This window comes from Bombus pascuorum, chromosome 8 (assembly GCF_905332965.1).
Source record: "Bombus pascuorum chromosome 8, iyBomPasc1.1, whole genome shotgun sequence".
NCBI lineage: Eukaryota > Metazoa > Arthropoda > Insecta > Hymenoptera > Apidae > Bombus > Bombus pascuorum.
The window spans coordinates 8,081,710-8,101,836 of NC_083495.1; the positions used below are offsets into that span (position 1 = coordinate 8,081,710).

Consider the following 20,127-nt stretch of genomic DNA (forward strand, 5'->3'; position numbering starts at 1 on the left):
CAATTATAAGAGTAAATAATTATTAAATATACATAACAACGTGAAATATACGAAATATGGTGCTTCTTATAATGCTTGGTAGAACAATTTTCTACCGAGGTTTTATTTTTTAAATTATGTTCTAAAAAACAGTTACAGTAAACAGTTAGAGTAAACAATTTATTAAAGAATTTCTCAAAGAGCGTTTAGCTCCTAAATGGTTCAACTGAAAAATGTAAACATTTCAGGATCAAATAAGTGAAGTAGAAAATTGTTAATTATTTAAACCCTGAGGATCTAAAATATTATTTGTGCATATTAAAAATGAAAAGAGTATTCAGTAACGTAACGCTGTTATCACAAGGATACATACACATATGGACCCTTAATTTACAGCGAGTGTTTTATCTAAAATTCATATATATATATATAGTTGTTTGTTTTCAAAATTTAATCCTGCAGAATTAACGAACTTTTTTGTAATTAAAATTGTGTGACCAGAGATGAATTAATTTAACGTAACAGTGAATAACTTTAATGTTCGTTAATGAAATCTCTTGTGCCCTGTATTCGCGCAATAAATTTTTCCAAAATGCAATTGATTTAATTAATTTCAATTATTTATTTATTGAATATTTGAATTGGTTGGTATTGTTATGAAAGATTATAAAAAATATATTTGTCTAAGTTATCAAAAAATGAAATTTCGATATTATATAGAAACAGATTATGACATGCTGCACGCAAAATAGTTTTAGCATTGAATATTATAAATTTTTTTTTTCACAATTTAATAAAATCAGATTGAAAATGGTGCGATGGTATGTATAGCTGTAAATGAATAAAGTGAACCCGTCGTACTCTTTGTTTGCCAGCTGTTACTCGTTTTTAACGTGTGTTAGCCTGCAGGCAATGAGAAGATAATTTCATTTAATGCAACGAAGGGCTATGTTTCAACGTGTCTTCAATGCATCTCGTTAAAAAAAATTAATATTCTAGCTTTCTGACACAATAGATGAATTTCAACAGAGATAACATAAAACAACGAAAAAATAATAGAATATTTGAATATCTAACATTGTGTTAAATTTATAAATATTAAAATAAAATATCAAATTGTTTGTCTGCTAATTATGTGAATATAGCGCGTCGTTTAAAATATATTATGTATATTTACAATTAAATATTCGTCTTATTATAAAACAGGGTTCGTAATGTAACATTTTTCAATAAATATATGTACACGACAAAAGTTTCTCATATACTCGTGAAACATGTCAATACTTTATACCATCAGATTAACAGAATAATTTTCTACCATACGATGCCTCGTTTATTAGAAGAAAATTCCTATTTATTGCATTTTTTCAAAATCCAATTAAACGATCCAAATCCAATCTGGTTGATACTTTGGATAATTATTTTCGCTACAAATCGCTGCTATATCTGTGTCTGCATTTGACACGATGCAAAGGACTATTCGATACAGTTGCAAGAGCTATTACGTCGATCTCTAACATCGTACGCAGGAAAAATTACTGTAGCGATTTGTAGTTAAAAGATTTACTCACGCAAAGTACTAATCAAACACGTGCATATGCAATTGAACCTGTAATTTATTCTTTCCGGATAACGAAGCTTCACAGGATAAAAAATTATTTTCTCCTTATAATTTATTTTAAGTACCACGATTTACTGTTTATTTTGCAGGCATATGCTTCAGGAAGCAAATGAGAAATCTACACTGCTGGCCACAAGCGTTAGAACATTTACTCGTCACACATTTATTGGACAACTCTGACAAGTTTTATTTTGTTTAATGTTTCATCTGTAACGATATTAAAGAAATGTTAAATTTATAATAACTAGAAAATAAGAAAGTCCAAATACAATAGGTATCCTACTGTATATCCCCGTTAGTGTACGAGTCAAATATTCAACTACAACTTCCGTTATATATTTGTAAACTAAACCTTAAATACAGAGAACTAAGAGATTTTTCGAAAAAAGAAAGAAATAGATAAAAATAGAGAAATGAAAAGCAGCGAAAAGAAAAAAATATATGGGATAGAGGAAAAGAACAGAAAGTACTTTGTCAATGCATACTTTGCCTCGGTAAAGAGTAAACTCCTCCAGTGACATAAACCTCGTTACACCGCTCAACTTTTTCCTCCTACACCACTTTTGCCTATCTCGTCGAACTACGACGCAACTCGCCCCAATATTGCCGGGAGTTACGCGAGGAATTGAACGATCACATGGAACACCCGCTTCCTTTTCTAACAAGGGGTAGTGCGATGAGCGTGAAAAAAAAAGAGGACAGGATGGTTTTGCATCCTCGTATAAGAGGCTAGACAGATATAGACCGCAAGATAAACGACGTATTACAGGCATAAAGCAACATCCTCGGTGTCGTCGTCCGTCCATGTCATCGGGATCCTGTCTCGTTCTCGTACCACCCCTGTCATAACCTCTTTTCTCGATCCAACACGACGCGATACAGTGGACACATGCAGAAAAAGAAACGAAGCTGAATTTCTGGAGAAGTTGCAGAAACTACGACGCTTGTCCGTTGTCAGAACGATATCGATTTTTCCTTTCCACATATTCTTTTACGTGATTTCAATCAAAAACTCTTCGCAACATATATAATGTCCCATGGCTATGTCTCTAACGATACAATACATAACAACCTGTCAATACCTACTGTTAAACAAGAGATATCAAACAACGTACAACATACACGTGCAACAGTTATCACAGGATAAAAAAAAAAATTCATTAGATTTACAATCGACTCATATCGATATTACTGCACGTAAAATAAAAAGATACATCATCTTCTTAAATGTGGTAAACAGATATACTAATTAATTGTATTATCAATTTATAGCGACGATTATATAGAAGTTTGATAAATGTATAAATACAATTGTCTAATCTAATGCAACCAATGTAAGTTACTTTACTCGCCACGTCGATAAATTTATTTATGATTCCGTGAGAGGAATTGATCGTAAATACTTTAAGCCAATAAAAAAAAAGAAGAAGAAACAAGAAAGAGAATATTCTTCCACCGTAGCAACCGTATTTTTCTCGTAACGAAAAGAGATCTCGAGCGTAGGCTCTCCGACACAGTCTGCGCACAGCACTCTTCTCTGAAGATTTCGCGTTGATTCCAACCGATAGTTTGCGGAAACCAGCAAGTGAACACGTAGAAAGTAATTGTGGAAGTGAGTTCTGGCTGCCGAAATCGATTCGCAAGCTGTTAAGTAGCAGAGTTTTGAAAGAGATTTTGATCGCCTGAAGAATGATAAATAAAAGTTGGAAGAAGAATTTGGAGGAATTTGTAGCTTGTTAAAACATTTAATATTTCTTCCTTTTCTATACGATACATTATTAAGAAGACTGTCGGTCTTCGTACTTTTTAGGATTTTTAGAAGCGTAAAAATACACAGAATGTTCATAATGTGATAAAATGTATAAAATATCCGAAATATGGTGCTTTTAATAATGTTTGGTAAATCAATTTTCTACCGACGTTCTACTCTTTAAATTATTTTCTCAAAAATGTGAATTTACATAAAATTCCGCAAGTTACTAATAATAATATACAAGTTTCAGATTAACATACCTTCAACAACGCTTTTAGAGATGTAAGACCCGCAAATCAATTTCTTTACAATTTTAAAATTTGCTTCGAACGAATGAAGTATCAAAGTGATATATTTTAGCAATCTATTTAAGCATTCTAAATAGATTTATCGTCAGATTCTTTGACATTTATGCTGCCTAAAATTTGTAAATGATACGCAACTGTGTCACGAAGCGAAAAATGTTATGAGAAATAGGATATGACTAAAAGAAACTTTACGAAACTTTTACACTTGAAGAAAAATGTTACACCTAGTGATTCTAACCCAAATTTTTAACGAATGTGACAAAGAGATTAATCTAAAATCTCCATCCTACCATTCCTTCGAGGTTGAAGTAGATAACAAGTTGGAAACTTAGAGGAAAGCTATCCGAAAGTAAAACAGACTAGGTTGAGATATCCTTCGCCACTGTTCGCCGCTACGAAGCCAAGTGCAAATAATAGTTTTTCACCGTCGAGCGGAATGATTCAATTTCGACAAGGGAGGATCATACAGCGATAGAGGATAGTTTTGAGAGAGTTTCTCTCAGAATGCGTTTTTAACGAAATCCCGCGGATTATTTGGTTACAGAAGACAAAAGGCACGGAAAGAAAACATTAAACTGTAAAGAAAGAAATATGGCAAGATTGAAGTTATTTCAAAGTTTTTGAATAATATATATTAATAAATTCCGAATAATATTGATTTTCACAGCAAGTTTATGGTCAACGACGTCGTAATTAAGAGGTTAATAACTTCAGGATGTCATAGTAATTTTTGGATATCTATGTAAAATATCAAATTAACACACATCTCATCGTCAGATATTTTTCTCATTTATATGCTAAATATTGGACAAATAAGAATTTAAGTAATTCATCTAGTTAACCTAATAATTTCACTCTCATACTTCAAAATTATATGGAATATCAAATTAACACAAATCTCATCCCCAGCTATTTTTTCTCATTTATATGCTAAATATCAAGTTGACAAACAAGACGTGGAAGAGTATATCTATTTCGACGATGTTTAATTAGAACAAGGGAAATGTGTAATTAGAATGAATCAGGTGCAACGACGGTTAAGAACCGCGGTATTACACGAACCTGGTCGATAATTATACCGTGGCGTGCACCATGAAACAGATGACAAATGGTTTCTCTTCGGTTCGTCTCAATGCGTTTATTCCAATTTCACAGTAAAAATGGGTACCGCATAAACGAAAAACAAACGTGCATCGCGTAAATTGAATTTGCCCGGCCAGAATGAAACTGATTTAATCGCTATCATCGGTCTTACATTTTAATTTTTCACCTCTGGCTTCTCTATCCACGCGTCTTTCACCACGAACTAAGTTACTGTATTTAGTTTACTCGTGAAACAAAAATGGCAAAACATTAATTAAAATGCAAATAATACAGTACATTCGCATCCATATGTATTTGGAAATTTCTAAATTTTCGCAAATATAAAGTATACTTCAAATGGAACTGTTCTATCTAATTTTAGCATCTGAAATTATTAGGCGTATACAATTAATAAATAAATATTGATGAAAATAATAGTCGATATTAGCTTCGAACGTTCCGGATTATAAAGATTACACTGTTAAATTAAATTGCTGCTATTTTTAGAAAATTGTAATTTCAAAATTTAAAATAAATTTATATTCTATTTATGTATAGTAGATAACATGAATCTCGTAAGAGATTTCAAAGGCACAATAAAAATATAGTTTAATATTAATTAGTATAAATAATACAAACAAAGAGAAACATTATTAACTAAAAAATATTAATAAGATATTTGTAATATTATTGAATACCATTGTCAGTCAATAACATATTTAAAATAGTTTCTTTCTATCATCTCCTTCATCTGTTAAACATTTTAAATTTCCATATCACTCGTCTATTACCATTTTCCTACCGAATCACCGGTTTAAAAGGTGACGTTTTCCTGAGAATTAAACCTGAATAGTCGCACGATGAAACGTACAAGTCGTGTTTCAGCACTTTCGTGGTCGTTGCTCGTTAGTAAAAAAGAGAAGAAAAAAAAATACTAAAGCGGTGGCGTTTCTCCCCTTGCGAAAGTTCGAGTAAAATGGAAGTGTAAAAAGTCAACGAACAAAAAACGAAAGGGAAAAAGAAGGAAAGAGAGTGAGAAAAAAGAGACAAAAAAGAAAAATGTAGGGATCTCAGTGGCATGAAGTCGCGTAACCCCGTGCACGCAATTATTTCACGGAATGTAACCCTTTCTGGTGACCAGCGACACAAAGAAAAAGTGAAAGAAGGACGCGAATTTCAGTCTCGGCGAATGCAATTACAGACGTGAAACTCACTCGAGAGCAGTTTCCCGACGAAGAAACGGTAACTCCAAAAGATTTCGAAAATCCCGACCGCGTATTGTGACAGCAAACTTCTGTTCGCTATCCTTCGACATTATAAAAATCCGAGAAACTCGTTCCTCTCTGACAAGTTCGCAGCAAATCGACTTTTTGCACAGGAAATCGTTCAGGGATCGATTTGAGTTGGTAAAAATTGTAAATCGAGATATTCATGTAAGTAAATCGTAATTTTTCTCTGGAAACATGTGCGGCGAATGAAAATGGAGAGATTTATTTCTGACTTTCGAATATGATACCGAGGCAAGGAAAAAGCAAGAAATATTGACTCTTCAAGAAGAGAGACTACTGTGTAGCTTTCCCTTTCGTGGTTTCTCATAAATATCACGAAATTTTATTCCGCATCCATGTCGGCATCTTTTATGAAACTCTGTCGAACTGCGAACAAGAAATCGTAGGATATATTCACTAATTCTCCCTATTCGAATTCAAAAATATACTGCTGCGAATGTATCTTTAATTTTAGATTATAAATACAGTTAGAATATCAGAACTAGCTTGCTCTATAGTATAAAATATCTTCAAAATAATTTCAAAATTTATTCTGTAAGAAATACTTAATACACTGCGAAAGGTATAGTTTCATGAAATGCTTCATACATTGTTTCGTATTCATTTTCCAAGAGTGATGTTAATCAAAAATGTTTTTAAAAAACCCAAAGAACCATGGAAGAACATAGTATAACATTTTATTCTGTTAATTAAATTTACAGTAAGAAGAATACCTACTGCTTATAAAATGGAATCAAGTATCGTTTATGTCGTTTTCAGTCTACGTACATAATCCTAAAGAAATAAAACATCTTCCCTCTGTTGTCTTTATATACATATTCGGACTGATTTCAAATTTTCCCAATACAATTACGATAGTCTCATCGCAGCATTAGTGAAATTTCAACAGGCATAATTTCGTAGAACGGGCATAATATGTTCATGAAAATTTTCTATGATAAGTATTCGAATAGTTTCGTATATATATGTGTGTGTGTGTGTACAGAAACGTGCGCGTAAAATCCAAATGAAGAAAGGGACAACGCGTTAAGAAAGATCTCGTGAAGAACAAAAGTGGATTTTCAAGGAAACAGCGAGAGTTACATTCTTGATAATTGATGTAACACGAAGAAAAATAGAATGCATGATACAAAGTGAGAAACCGTTCATTTCTTGCGGGACAATTTAGTTTTAGCGGTTCCATTATATGCAGATCTTTTATCTGGCTGTGTTTCAGGAAAATAATTTCACCGATTGGAAAGAGAAAGCGTTATCGACGGCTACGTATTCGTAAATGAAGACAGATGAAAGCCTGGCAGGCCCGAGGCATTATTCCGTAGAAATAATCCGGCGATCGAAGGTATCACCGAATGCATCCCTCTCCGTTTGAAAAGAGAAGACACTTCTATGGTCTACAGGGACCGTTGAATAATCGACATCATAAAAGAAACATTCGGAATAATTTTCTTTGACGAATCGAGCCCGTTTGGCGTATAGATTCTTTATTTTTAATGAGGATAATTCGATGAAACATCGCGACTAATCGCGAACTATGAAATGAGTTTGAAATACATATAATATAATAATAGTTAATGTAATATATAATTATTATTATATACTAATTATATAATTATTATATAATATAATGATAGTTTGAAATAAATAGCTCTGAATAGCAGTTTGGGATAAGAAAAACGAAATTGTTATTACATGTTGAAAGTGGCAATGGAAAAGGATTATATGACATAATATTGTAAGTTATTGGACTAAAAGAATAGTATATGTTTGCATTGTGTCAGGAATAATAAAGCTTTTAATGAAAGGATGCTTTTCATTTGTTCCAGTACTCTGCGGTGTTTAATTTGTGAAGAAAAATTTAAAGTAATGAAGAACAATTGTCTTCTTCCTTCGATTATTGTCTAATGCCAAATGAACGTATAAACTTCACATTATTAATGAGAGATTCATTGAATCTTTGACTTTTTATTGATTTATTTAAAAATTAGTTTTCTTAATAAAGCTGTCTTGATGATATTCCTTCTATTTGTCCCTTTAGAAGAGAAATAATCGTTAAATTTATTTCTTCAATATGTGCTAATTTTCTATTACGAAAACGAATTGGAATATGGAATATGTCAACTATGATGTAATCTGTGTATATCTGAATAACGCGCATAAACCATTCGTCAATATTTTACCTTGTTTTTCTATACATATTTTTTGTTTTCCACCATTTGAAAAGCTGGCCTTTGGTTGAATATATTCATTGTTGGAAATATTCTATTTAAAAGAACAAAACACAAAAAACAAAGGGATTTTTAACGTAACTGAAATAAAAATTAATCGAAATATACAGACGTTAATAAAAAATAATAAAAATCACGGAATAAAATAAGAATACAAATTTTCACGCTAATCCCATTATTTCTTCAATGATTTTTCAACTGATTTTCCCAAATGTTTAGAACTCTGCTATATTCACCAGTGAGTAATTTAATAAAAATCGCAGCTATTTCATTCGACCAAATAAAAACATAATTTCATCCCATCGTGTATTTCACAATTGGCTCGAAAGCACGTTGTTTTCCTCGATTTTCAATCACACACGCGGAAATAAATCGTGGAAACCATTCATTATCGTCACTTAACGCACTAACTTTTGTCGTTTACGTAATCAGTCCGCGTGTTGCAACGGTGACCAGCTACTCAAACATCATTGATGCGCATTTGAACCGCTCTCGGTGAAAATTGAAACAGTGCGTTTCGCCGGAGAAATTGATTTTTCGAATTATTAATCATCCCTGATGAATGTTTGCGCAAATGAATGCCAGCATCGCTTACCGTCATCGTCTGATAGAATAGCGCGAAACGCCCACGTTTTTTGTTCAACCGTTCTAATTCGTGCCCTCGTTAATTAACGCCGTATAAATTCGCACGGTCTGCGTTTCACGGGATCGAAAGCGGCGGCGCATAAAACAAAAAACCAACATTTGTCCGAAGTATCAAGTCGTGAAAATCGTAACGAACTCCATTCTCCGAAGCTTGACCAGCGTGAAATGGCTTGACTGATGGTTTCATTAATTTAATAATTACCCGAGCTATTGTTCGAATCGCGGAGAGAAACATTCGAATGAAGTTCCCTAGAGTTGGGAAGTTACGAGCTGCAGCGTGACCATCTCGAAATTTTCTCCGGCCACTTCAAACTTATGTATAATCCCTTCGTTTATCTTCACGCGAGAGATTAACTGCTGGTTTGAGGATTCCGAGAAGAATTGTGCTTTTTATACAACATGCTGGATAAGTAGCTAAATTTAGACACTACAGAAGTGGAATGTTAACGATGTTAATTAATATAAAAATAACAACGATGTTAACGTTTGTCAATTCATTTTTTGGTTTGTTTAAACGTATTATCATACCTACGATTAGATTACAGTGATTACAGTAGCATAAGCGTATGCGTAAGGAAGAGTACTTTGTATGTTATGTATTGTATGTAATGATTATGTTTATTAACAGACAGAGGTTTTAGAATTTCCATCTGTAACATATTATCGAAATTTCCCTCATTTTTTATTTATTCATATTAAATAACTATGTTCCAATAACACGATATCGAAACTCTATTTTACCCATAAACTTGCACGTAAACTTTAAGTTGTCCAATGATAATATCAAATCCCATAACTGAATGTAGTCGCGAGAAAAATTCAAAATGTACAACATATCACTGGAGAACATTACATTCGACATTTTTAAACCACCTAATACCTCGTTTTAATTACGAGGGATTCGACGACAGACTTCGCATTCGAAAGAATCACGTTACTAATGCGACGATGAACTGTGAACTTTTTAACGAAGAATTCGTAACAACGCGCGTTTCGTGAAAGAAACCTTTCGAAGAATACATTGTCCTAGGGTCTTCTCGGCGACGTGATCGAAGAAAAACCGCGCCAGACACACACACAACCCACATACTTCTAAATTAGGTCGTTATTTCATAACCGAGGGATCGATGAAAACTATTGAAAGGGATGTACCGTTAACCCTGAATTACACACAGGCTGTGCACATTCATCGAGAAGTCGTAATGGGATTAGGTGATCCGTGAAGAATGTACAAATTTATTCTTATTATTTCTTTTCAAAAAGGAAATATCTTATTTCACGCAAAATACGAATTTAGCAGTTTCGATTAGAAATATGAGAATTGCGATCTTTTTATATTTCTCTCAAGTATCTTCTCCGTATGTTTCAAAAGACGACAGCTTCAGAAGAATTTGCTATTATTTTAATAAAATAGAACATTAAAAACAAAAATAGAAACCCTTTTGGTTTATGGTAAACAATTTTAAAATAATTATATTTATTAGTGAAAATGGTGACTTTTGCGTATTTATTAATGACCAAAATGACAGGATTGATTTTTCCAACTAAGAACACTCTGGTCTGTGTGTGTATTTATCTACTTCGTGTAAAATTAGATTGAATCAAAAGGTTGGAAGTTATGATAATCTAAAGTTTAATAGATAAACGTTCTTGAATTAAAAAGATATTGTGGTTAACAAGTGTTTGCTTGGAACACTTAACTGTATAGTCTGCCTGGCATAAGTTCTTGCCGGCTATGTGGATCTTGAAAACAACACGTGGGCACAAAATTCAATACATAAACAGTTCTCGAATATTAACCAAAACTATAACAAAATGAAGTGCTTTGAAATGTGATAAGAAGGCAAGAGAAGATTGAGAAGGCAAGGGAAGACAGTTTTGAAAAGCTATACAGATATTTACAAACAGTTTTCAGTGAATTTCGTGAAAGGAGATGAAGAGTGAAGATATTTATATTCTGTAACGCGGTATAAACAGCAGAAGGTAAAATAATATTTTTCATTTTTGAATATTTTTAAACACTTTCAAACAAACAGAATTTTAACATCATCAAAAAAACAGTAGTTGATGTTGGTATCACGTACATATGTAAATATAAAGAAGTCTATTCCCTATCAAGAAAACACAGCTAACGATAACAATACACTCAAACCAAGAATATTAATAATAATAAAGATACATAAAATAAAAGTCTATAACGTGAGTGCCAAAATCTTTTAAATTAGCGTACATTTCATAATCAAATATAATACAGAAATTTTATTTCAATTTCATGAAAAATCGAACCCACCAAACCCACCAAATGAAATCATCATTATTATTCGGTATGATTACTGGATTGCTACGTTCAAGATAGTATCCTATAATACAAAAACACCCGCGCTTTTTCAATCACACGATCGAGGAAAGTAGGGATCTGCCTGAATCTCCAATTTCACACGATTTACTCTGTTAATCGCCTTATGCCGGCTTTCATGCAACACCTTCGATCAATTCTCCTTAAGACGATTTTAATCGATATAATTTAATTTTGCACAAGGACGTACACTAAACTGTATATATCGGAACGAAAAAGAAACCTTCACCGAAGATCATCAATGGAGCCGCGAGAGCACGCTGAGTTTCTACGGCGAAACACCGGATAGGGTTGCTCACCGCGTGGATACTAGATGAATACTGAGGCACGTCAACGGGTACTGGGATCTAACCCCCTTCTACGTGTGCCTCATCCCTCTTTCGTCTCTGCTCCCCACTCTCCGCTTCACTCCTTCATCAAACGCGCATCCACCCACGCAACTGTTGCGCCCCCGTCCATTAGCGATCATCCCTTAACATTTTGCAACTGTTTAACCACCCCCGTGGACCTTTGAACGAACGCGTGGCGATAATCTAACCACGTGGGATATACATCGATCGAGATTGTTAATTGGTGATTGAGACGGTCGCATTCATCGAAAAATTCTACGAAATTTTCATTTATTTCATATTTTACGTTTATGAGACACATAAAGCGGTGAAATGTTTACTTTTCATTAGATTACTAAGATTCGAAGCGTATCGATTTTAAACTTTATTTTATCCGCCACTGTATTTTCTGCTTGCCGAGCAATTAAGCTGTAGACGATATTCGCGCTGGTTGTAATTCGTTTGCTTGTGTTCGCCGCCGACAATGCGGCGATTTTCGCTACGTGCCACGATGCATAACGACGCTCATCCCTTTTATACGATTCGTGTTTGCATGGTTACTCGTCAGGTTGGTAACGAGGAACACAGCGAGTCGACGGCTATTCGAAACGAATTCAGGTAGCGACGCGCGACTTCTTCTCGATGGCTGCACGCGCGCGCGAACTCTATAGAGCTCGATGACGACAGTGCAAATCGAGTCCGGACTCCCCCGCGTTGAAACGCTTAACCCAGATTTAACGAGGAACTAAAGTAGAATCCCGACCTGTCCGCGACTAAATCCGCGAATGACGTCCGAACGAAAGTACAACGAGGAGGGAAATGATATCTCGGTTTGGCTGGATGTCCGTGGAATGGAAGCTAATTAATCAGAGTAAGAAAGTCAGCGGAGGAGGAATCGACAATTCGTTTGCCTTCCCCTGCCAATTACTTGTCGACGAACGCTCGCTGTTTTCTTGCATATTGCAGGCAGCGTGGGCTGCTTCCTACGAACAGTTCGCATTTCTGTAGAAACTTTGTTGCCACTTTGTTTTCTGCTATTGCTGGCTCTTGGATAAATGTGAAATAAGTATCGTTTTTAGTTCCATAGAGGTAAACGGAGACGTTTCTTCGTGTAAGTTTGCTTGAGCCAATCGAGATTCGATGTTTTAAAGTTCAATCTTGAACTTTGCATAGAATAATCGAATTTCTTGTATATTGTGGCACGCCATTAGTCTTTATACAGTAATGGAAGAATGAGAAACTATCGCGTACTTTAGATCCACTACGGAAAAATATTAAAAAATAAAGGGAAAAGTACGACTAACTTTGTGACTAACTTGTTCGACTAACGTTATTTGACTTACCGAGGAAGTATTATATGAGGATTAATAAAATAAACGATAAAGTAATATATGTTAATTATCGTCGTACAATTTTATATAGAATTGATTGTATATACAGTAAATCCGAGAAATAGCTTTCTTCCCACTTTGTACCATTTTCCTATTAATTTATTAATATATGTTTTATACAATTATATAATTTGATTTATTGGCTTTGTTCTTACTAATATCTGTACTATAATCTGATTTATTTTACTTAAAATAAAAATCAAGTTATATTATAGAATACGTTAAATTACTCATAAATATTTTGATAAATGTTTATGAAAATAAATATTGATTAAGCAAACAGTATTTTAATCACATTAAATTTTAATAGATAAACATTATTTATATCTAATAATATTATCGTTCTTCAACTTGCCAATTATCCAAAGTGACGAAACAGGAATACGAGAAAAGAAATTATTCACCATGATAATGAAACTAAATGAAATAAACGAGTTCATAAAAAGGTTGCGATTAAAAGGATAATTCATATAAAAATAGCTGTAGAAATTCGATTTACCTAACTATGTACTTAGATGCATTTAACTTAAAAAACCTCTTATTCTTCATTCGTACGCAAATTGATCGTTTCTTCACGCGAACTACATTCCAAGCATGAAAAAGGGGGAAGAAAATAAGAGAAAGGAGGATAAACAAATTCATGAGGTCACGTTTAATTCACTTTATCTTTAAATATGGTTCTCCAATACGCTGTGACTGTGGCCAATCCAGTAATTGAATTGAACTGACGCATGCAAACAAACTCATTGAATAAAGTGAATCCTTTGTAGTAAGTATGTACTCTGTTAATTAATCTACATTTACTAAAGCCATTTCATACCGTTTGTATACAGCTTTGTAATAATTTGTGCAAAAATATACAATCTTATTGAAGTTATGAAAATGCTTTATGGAAAGGAATGATTCAAATGAAACATCTGAAAAGGATTTACTTACTTTTTATTCAAAGGTATTTAATAAAGACAATTCCTAACCAATATACTTATTATCTAAAAAGCAAAACATGTATGTGACTACTATATTCCATTTTCCATCTCAGATAGCGGATCAATAAATTTTATTATGTAAAACTTTGAATAATTTATGGACTATTCAAGAGAAAGTTGTACGTCGAAAATTAATTAAAAAAAAATTAAATTAAAAAATTTCAATGTAAATCATATACACAATCATATCAAAAATTTTCTTTTAGATATTTATAATTAAAATTCACATATGGCACTAATATTCTACTAATAGTTACTACTCTCCATTTTTTCTTAATTGGCAATTCATAGACGACGACACGAGAAGGTAAAAAAAGACTATTATGTAACTAGATAATCCATGATTTCAAATCCCTCAAAATCTTCCAACAATCAATCTAATATCCAGAATTATATAGTGCATTTCATTAATACGTGTAAATTTTATGTAAAGTGTTAAGCTAAGGACAATTTTATACAGAACCCATTGAGAGGAGATAAAAAGAAGATGCTGGCAAATTTAGCTTCCAAGAAAGGAATGATTCACACTATCGTCGGTAACGAAAACCGTGGAAAATGCAAATTCGAAGAAACGCTGGAAATAGGATCGTCTTGTAAATGGCCACGCCGTTTCTTATTACGACTACAAAATGAGAATAATTTGTCCTTGGCCGGTTGGAGCACTTTGCAGCCGCTTCTTTTTTTCAGTAACTTTTCAAGCAACTGGACTTCATGTATTTAAATAGCATAGCTCGCTGCATAAATAAGACCTGAATGGTTTCTTTGTGACCTTTTAAACAGACCTTTTAAAACAGAAACATTCGATTTATGTGTATTGTTGTATTTGTTAGGTAAAAATTCTAAAACAAATAAAATCTGAATAAAGTAATAGTGACATTATCTTACAACGGATTGTCAGTTTTTTCTAGCCATGACAGACTTCTTCGTTAATTAATTACTCCAAAACAAAACGTAAAGCAGCAGCATGAGAGAATTCAAACATTAAATGTACTTCCACACAGTCAAGATAAATAAAACAGAACGAAGAATCGAGGAGAAATACGACAAAAACATTTCCATTATAAGTTTTTGTCATTTCATTAAATACTTAAACTTATGGAGGAGAATAGACGTTAAAAGGTCGGATATTTGGATTGGAAATTAATATTTTTCATTTCTAACTTTCTTCTGAACATTACTTAGACTTGTTTCTGAGAATAAGTTACATTTTCCGCGTTTCATGTCAGAATAGTTTTAAAGTTCCATACGTTATCATCCAGTCTCATGTTTCTAAATTTCCTTTCTTATTTGCTTTTAGGATTAAATATATCTTTGTACACATATGTCATCCATTTTTAACATGCTTATATGTTTAGGTTTAATTGTCTTCTTATTTTCAATTATGTCAAAAGCGACTTTATTATGCTCGTGCGTTTTTCAAGTATTCTGGACTGTTTACGTAAAAAAGGATATAGAAACGTCTAAAATACACCTTTGAATTAAAAAGTAAAATGTTAACGTAGAAAGTTATGAGAAAATTAAAGATATTAAGATCACTGAAACCTCTACAATACCATGTGAGACAAAATATCTCTTTATCTTACAAATAGGCGATTCTTAAAATGGAATAAAAATGTAATGATAGTTGGTTGCCAAACTTGTCCTGAGTCGTAATTTTCATTTTACTTATTATCCATAAACGTGAAGTTAAAAATATAAATACCTGTGAGAATAATAATTTGCAGCATCACCAGTTGTCGTCACCTAAATCCAATCTGAAATAAAAAAATCTATCTCTAGTAACACTTCGGTTTTAAATTTTCGAAAATTTCCAAACGATTGAATGCACAAAATACACAGAACATGGGGAACGTAACGAGTGGATAAAAATATTCCAAAATTTCCCAGTATTTTCAAACACATCGATTACAAAGAGGAGCAACGAATTAATGAGCTTAAGAAACTTCCTGTCAAATTCATTGGCAAACATTGCTACCAGATGGCGATATAAGGGATGAACGATCGAATTAGCGGAAGAAACGGCGAAGTTGAAGACGGCTGGCCTGGAAAGGGTGCGGTAATCGCATTATTAAGAACTTCCTTGTGAAACTCGAGGTGGCTACCGGAAACGGGGACTTCGAATATAGGTTAAGATTTCCACACAAGCAGCCAGCTTAGTTGTTCGAACAGCCAAGAAAGTTGGCAGACAGCAGCTAAATCGTTACACAAAGACAAAACTGCCTGCGGTATATACGCGTCCCTAAGGGATTTTGGTCCTCATGCACATGAGGAAAAATTGTCCTAACAGTTGGAAACTAGAGATTGTTAACCTTTTCTGCGGACTTTGCAAAGGTTCGTGATTACCCCCGGGGCAAGGAAGATCTTCAAATGATCTGTGGCACGGCAGAGCGTTCAGGAAGCATCTTATTGTATAATAACGAAGGACGATTACTATGCCAATAGAATTTACAAGAATTTCACCTTCTGGGTTGTGTAACTAAAACTGTTTCTGATTTGGGTAACTAAAAAGGAAAAAAAATTAAATTCTTTAGAAGTTAACTCCTTTTATAAAAATGCTATGAATTGGTAGTGTTGGCAGTAATATAATTCTTCATTGAGTACTAAAATGTCATAATAATATGTAATAAATAAAATGTAATAATAAATATATTGTAATGAATATCGCTAATGAAAACATGTATATATAGATATAGAAATAATAATATTATAACGATATTAATATAAATACAAGAGGTGGCGGTGAAAATTAAAGTGACATTGTAAAAGATGCTTCAATTCTTTTGGGTAGTATACAAAGTGGAGTTTTAATTGCGATACATTCAATTGTTAAAAGGCATTACGAAATCAAATTTACGCGTCATCCACATGACACCAATCCATATCGTTATTCGGTTAGTGATTGCGTTTTATTTCATGCCTTTTATTGTCTGCGATCAGTGTCATCCATCGTAGTCTATAATGCTAACACGAATTTTAACAATAAAAAAAAAGAAATAAAGAGAGAGAATGTATGCGTGCTGTTGTAAATTTGTGAATGTATGAGAAAAGTGAATACAAAATATGTTTATGATCAATTGCCTTTTCCTGATGAATTTATGTAATCTGTTACTTATTCACACTGGGTGTAGTCTGATTAGTCTTTGTCGAATGAAACCTTACAAAATCATATATCACACCCCCGTTATATAATCGTGAATAAATCTACTTCACGTCATTACTTATCCGGGCAATAACATATTGGTTAAGGAATGAAAATGATTGACTTCCGCTTCAGAGAACACAACATTTGATACATATGTATACTTAGTACTACTGCATAACTAACAAGTATAAGTAATTTTGTAGTAGTAATCTGATTTCTACACTATTCTAATCATTAGTAATTTTTATATTTTCTATATTACAGTATATCGTAAATAACCCGTATCCTATTCTACTCTAACATTACATGTTATATTCCCATTGTGTAATATTTTACATTCCATTCTATATTACTTTACGTATAATATAATTCTATGGAGTAATCCATTGATCTACTACCTTATGTGCAATATATTAAATTGTACAAATATCCGCAATCTAATTATAAATCACTAAATACCTTTCAGTAATTTCAATATTTTTTTAATCGAAGCATACAACTCCTGAACATCTATAATAGTATACAGCACGTAACATTGGTAATATGAGTATAATTTTTAGGGTCAATAAGGAAGAGATAAAAATAAAATAAAAAACAAAACAGGAAAATCCATCGCTCAGGGCCAGTATCGTCGTGAGACGAATAACATACGTGGCATTGTACCCGGTAACATTTCCCTTATTTGTATTCCAGGGGGAAGAGCATGATAGGAGCCAATGGAGAAATCACAAAAGAACCGTTCAGATAAGTCACGTTCACCTTGACGGACTTTCGGCTCGGTCTATAAAAGAGAGGTACACCTCCTCGATGGCGCAGTCACAGTCACAGTGAAACCATACAAAATGTTCCGTTCAATTGCCGCTGTTTTCATCGTGGCCCTACCACTACTTCAAGCCGCTTCTGCTATCGATATTTCTCAGGACAAGAACATACGCGTGGAACTTACTAGCAACGATGCTGTACAACAAACAAAATCGGTGAGTGACCCTAAAGCATCTCCCACGTTAGTTATGTTCAAACGAATTGTGTTTAGTCAAGCTTTTGGCATTTTTCGTACCAATTTCTTTCTTCTTAACGCTTGTATCGTTTTCGAGATAATAATTTTTCGTCTGTCTATAAATTTAAATAAGGATTAAACTTTTAATTCATAAAACGTTAAGACAACGAAGTGTCTTGAATGATAAGGCAATCAGAATAAACCACTACAAGTTGCTTGAATGGGTACATCTATACTTTACTGACTTTACGAACTGACTTTCAGTAACGAATATCCAGAACGACGTTAGAGAACGCGAATATAAATAATAACGAGAATGAAATTCATATCGAAGGAAAGAATGCGCTTTATTGGTACTATTATAGTATGGTGGTTTCAAACTATAATATTTGAATTCGAGAGTCTTGAAGTGACGATTAATGAGAATGCACGTAGAAATTTCTAAAGATATCCCAAGTCAAGTAAACAACCGGTTCACGTTGGTCAGAAGGTTTCAAGTCGATTAAAGTCAAGCAAATCCGATCTTAAATTCAAGCAATTTAGATAATTTGAACAAAGTTCAAGATATTATTCGCGATGCGAAAGAATATTCTTCGAAAGAAAATAAAATATCTTTCGTACGAATATTTAAATAAAAAGAACAGATCGTGTAATTGATTAAATGTATTTTCTCAAAATCCTTGTTGTTTCCTATTTTTTTTAATAATTTATTAATACAGGATTTATGAATCTGTTTATATAATATTTTTTCATACTTTCATACTTTTACATGTACAATAATGTTAGTGCCATTTTGCGAAAAAATCCTACGAATCTCTGTATATGTTATGTGTATGCTCTCTCTCTCTCTCTCTCTCTCTCTTCCTGTCTTTCTTGTGTTTATTAATAATTAATTCAAGAATTTACTATAATTTTGAGTTATTTAAAGTAATAGCTGTATACTAAAATCTACTTAATACGATTTAAGAGAACAAATAAAATCACATATAGTATAAACCTAATACCTGGAAGTTTGTAAATATCAAATTATTAAAAATATCAATATCCAGGTAAAGAAATTTTTTTCTGTTTTAACATACTGTTGTAAGATCTAGAGCTATGGTCGTAATTCGAGAAAAATAACAAACGTTACAACCGATATTTAAATAGGATGTTTTATTACACTCTTTTATTTTCCATAGGTAAGTTCCTATCCAGAGGAACGTGGACCTCTATTTATCGGGGACCTCACCGCCGGCCAACGCTACGCAGACGAAACAGTTTTTCGTCGTGTAATTGAATTCAACAATCCTACCAACACGATTCAAAGCTCAACGTTGGACGTATCTGTTACGAGCGGTAACTTACTCCGTTATTTTTCTTATTTTTCATATTCTTAGTTTTATAGAATAAAAACTTGGTCAATTAAATCACCAATGAACATCAAACACCACTCGTTGTTAAAAGAAACTTATCCAGCATAAATTTATGACTAGACTGTGAATACTTGTGCGAATATTATATTCTTTTAACTAAAAAGTGGGACGTAAACAGCGATTTGTTCCACTCGCTGAATATGTAAAACTATTTTACTTTGAATACTTTGGATTTTATTGTACATTATGTGCATTCCGTAGAGTTTTATACTTTTAAATCTTCCACAAGTGCAGAAACATTCCCTCTTTGCTTTTTATTCTATATTTTATTTGTACACCAATGATTCTGTAATTTCTGTATTCAAATATTTCTGTATATTATTTCTGTATTCACACAATTTACGTGGCTTCCTTTCTTACAGGAGTAATCCATTATATCAGTGCTCGAAACGTACAAGGCAGTCAAGCAGTTGTCTGTGGCAATCCAAACGCCTTAGGAGGAAGCAAAACTAGCATTAATCTTCGAGTACCACCGAATTCCTTGGCCACGTTAAATATGGTCGTTGCGGCGCATGACCATAATCGCATGATCAAGTCTTAGAACGATGATATCATGCTAATACTACTATGTTCTTGAAGTCATCGTCGATCAAATTGTATTTCTCTAT

At 33.1% G+C, this 20,127-nt stretch overlaps 2 protein-coding genes across 6 annotated transcripts in view; one reads left to right on the plus strand and one right to left on the minus strand.

The window, feature by feature from the left end:
- LOC132910004 (uncharacterized) overlaps positions 1–15,721 on the minus strand; it is a 124,147-nt gene extending 108,426 nt beyond the window's left edge. For 2 of the 5 annotated variants that reach the window (XM_060965348.1, XM_060965346.1), the window contains exon 1: positions 11,351–11,585. The gene's annotated coding sequence lies outside the window, so the exon portion shown is untranslated. Of the gene's footprint in view, positions 1–11,350; positions 11,586–15,667 lie in introns of those variants that run through there. The other 3 variants (XM_060965350.1, XM_060965347.1, XM_060965349.1) reach the window with 3 other exon arrangements.
- A 2,170-nt stretch (positions 15,722–17,891) lies between these two features.
- Positions 17,892–20,127, plus strand: LOC132909658 (uncharacterized). The gene is made up of 3 exons (XM_060964593.1): positions 17,892–18,084; positions 19,286–19,442; positions 19,882–20,127. The coding sequence occupies exons 1-3, from the start codon at positions 17,950–17,952 to the stop codon at positions 20,058–20,060; spliced, it is 471 nt and encodes a 156-aa protein (XP_060820576.1). The 5' UTR covers positions 17,892–17,949; the 3' UTR covers positions 20,061–20,127.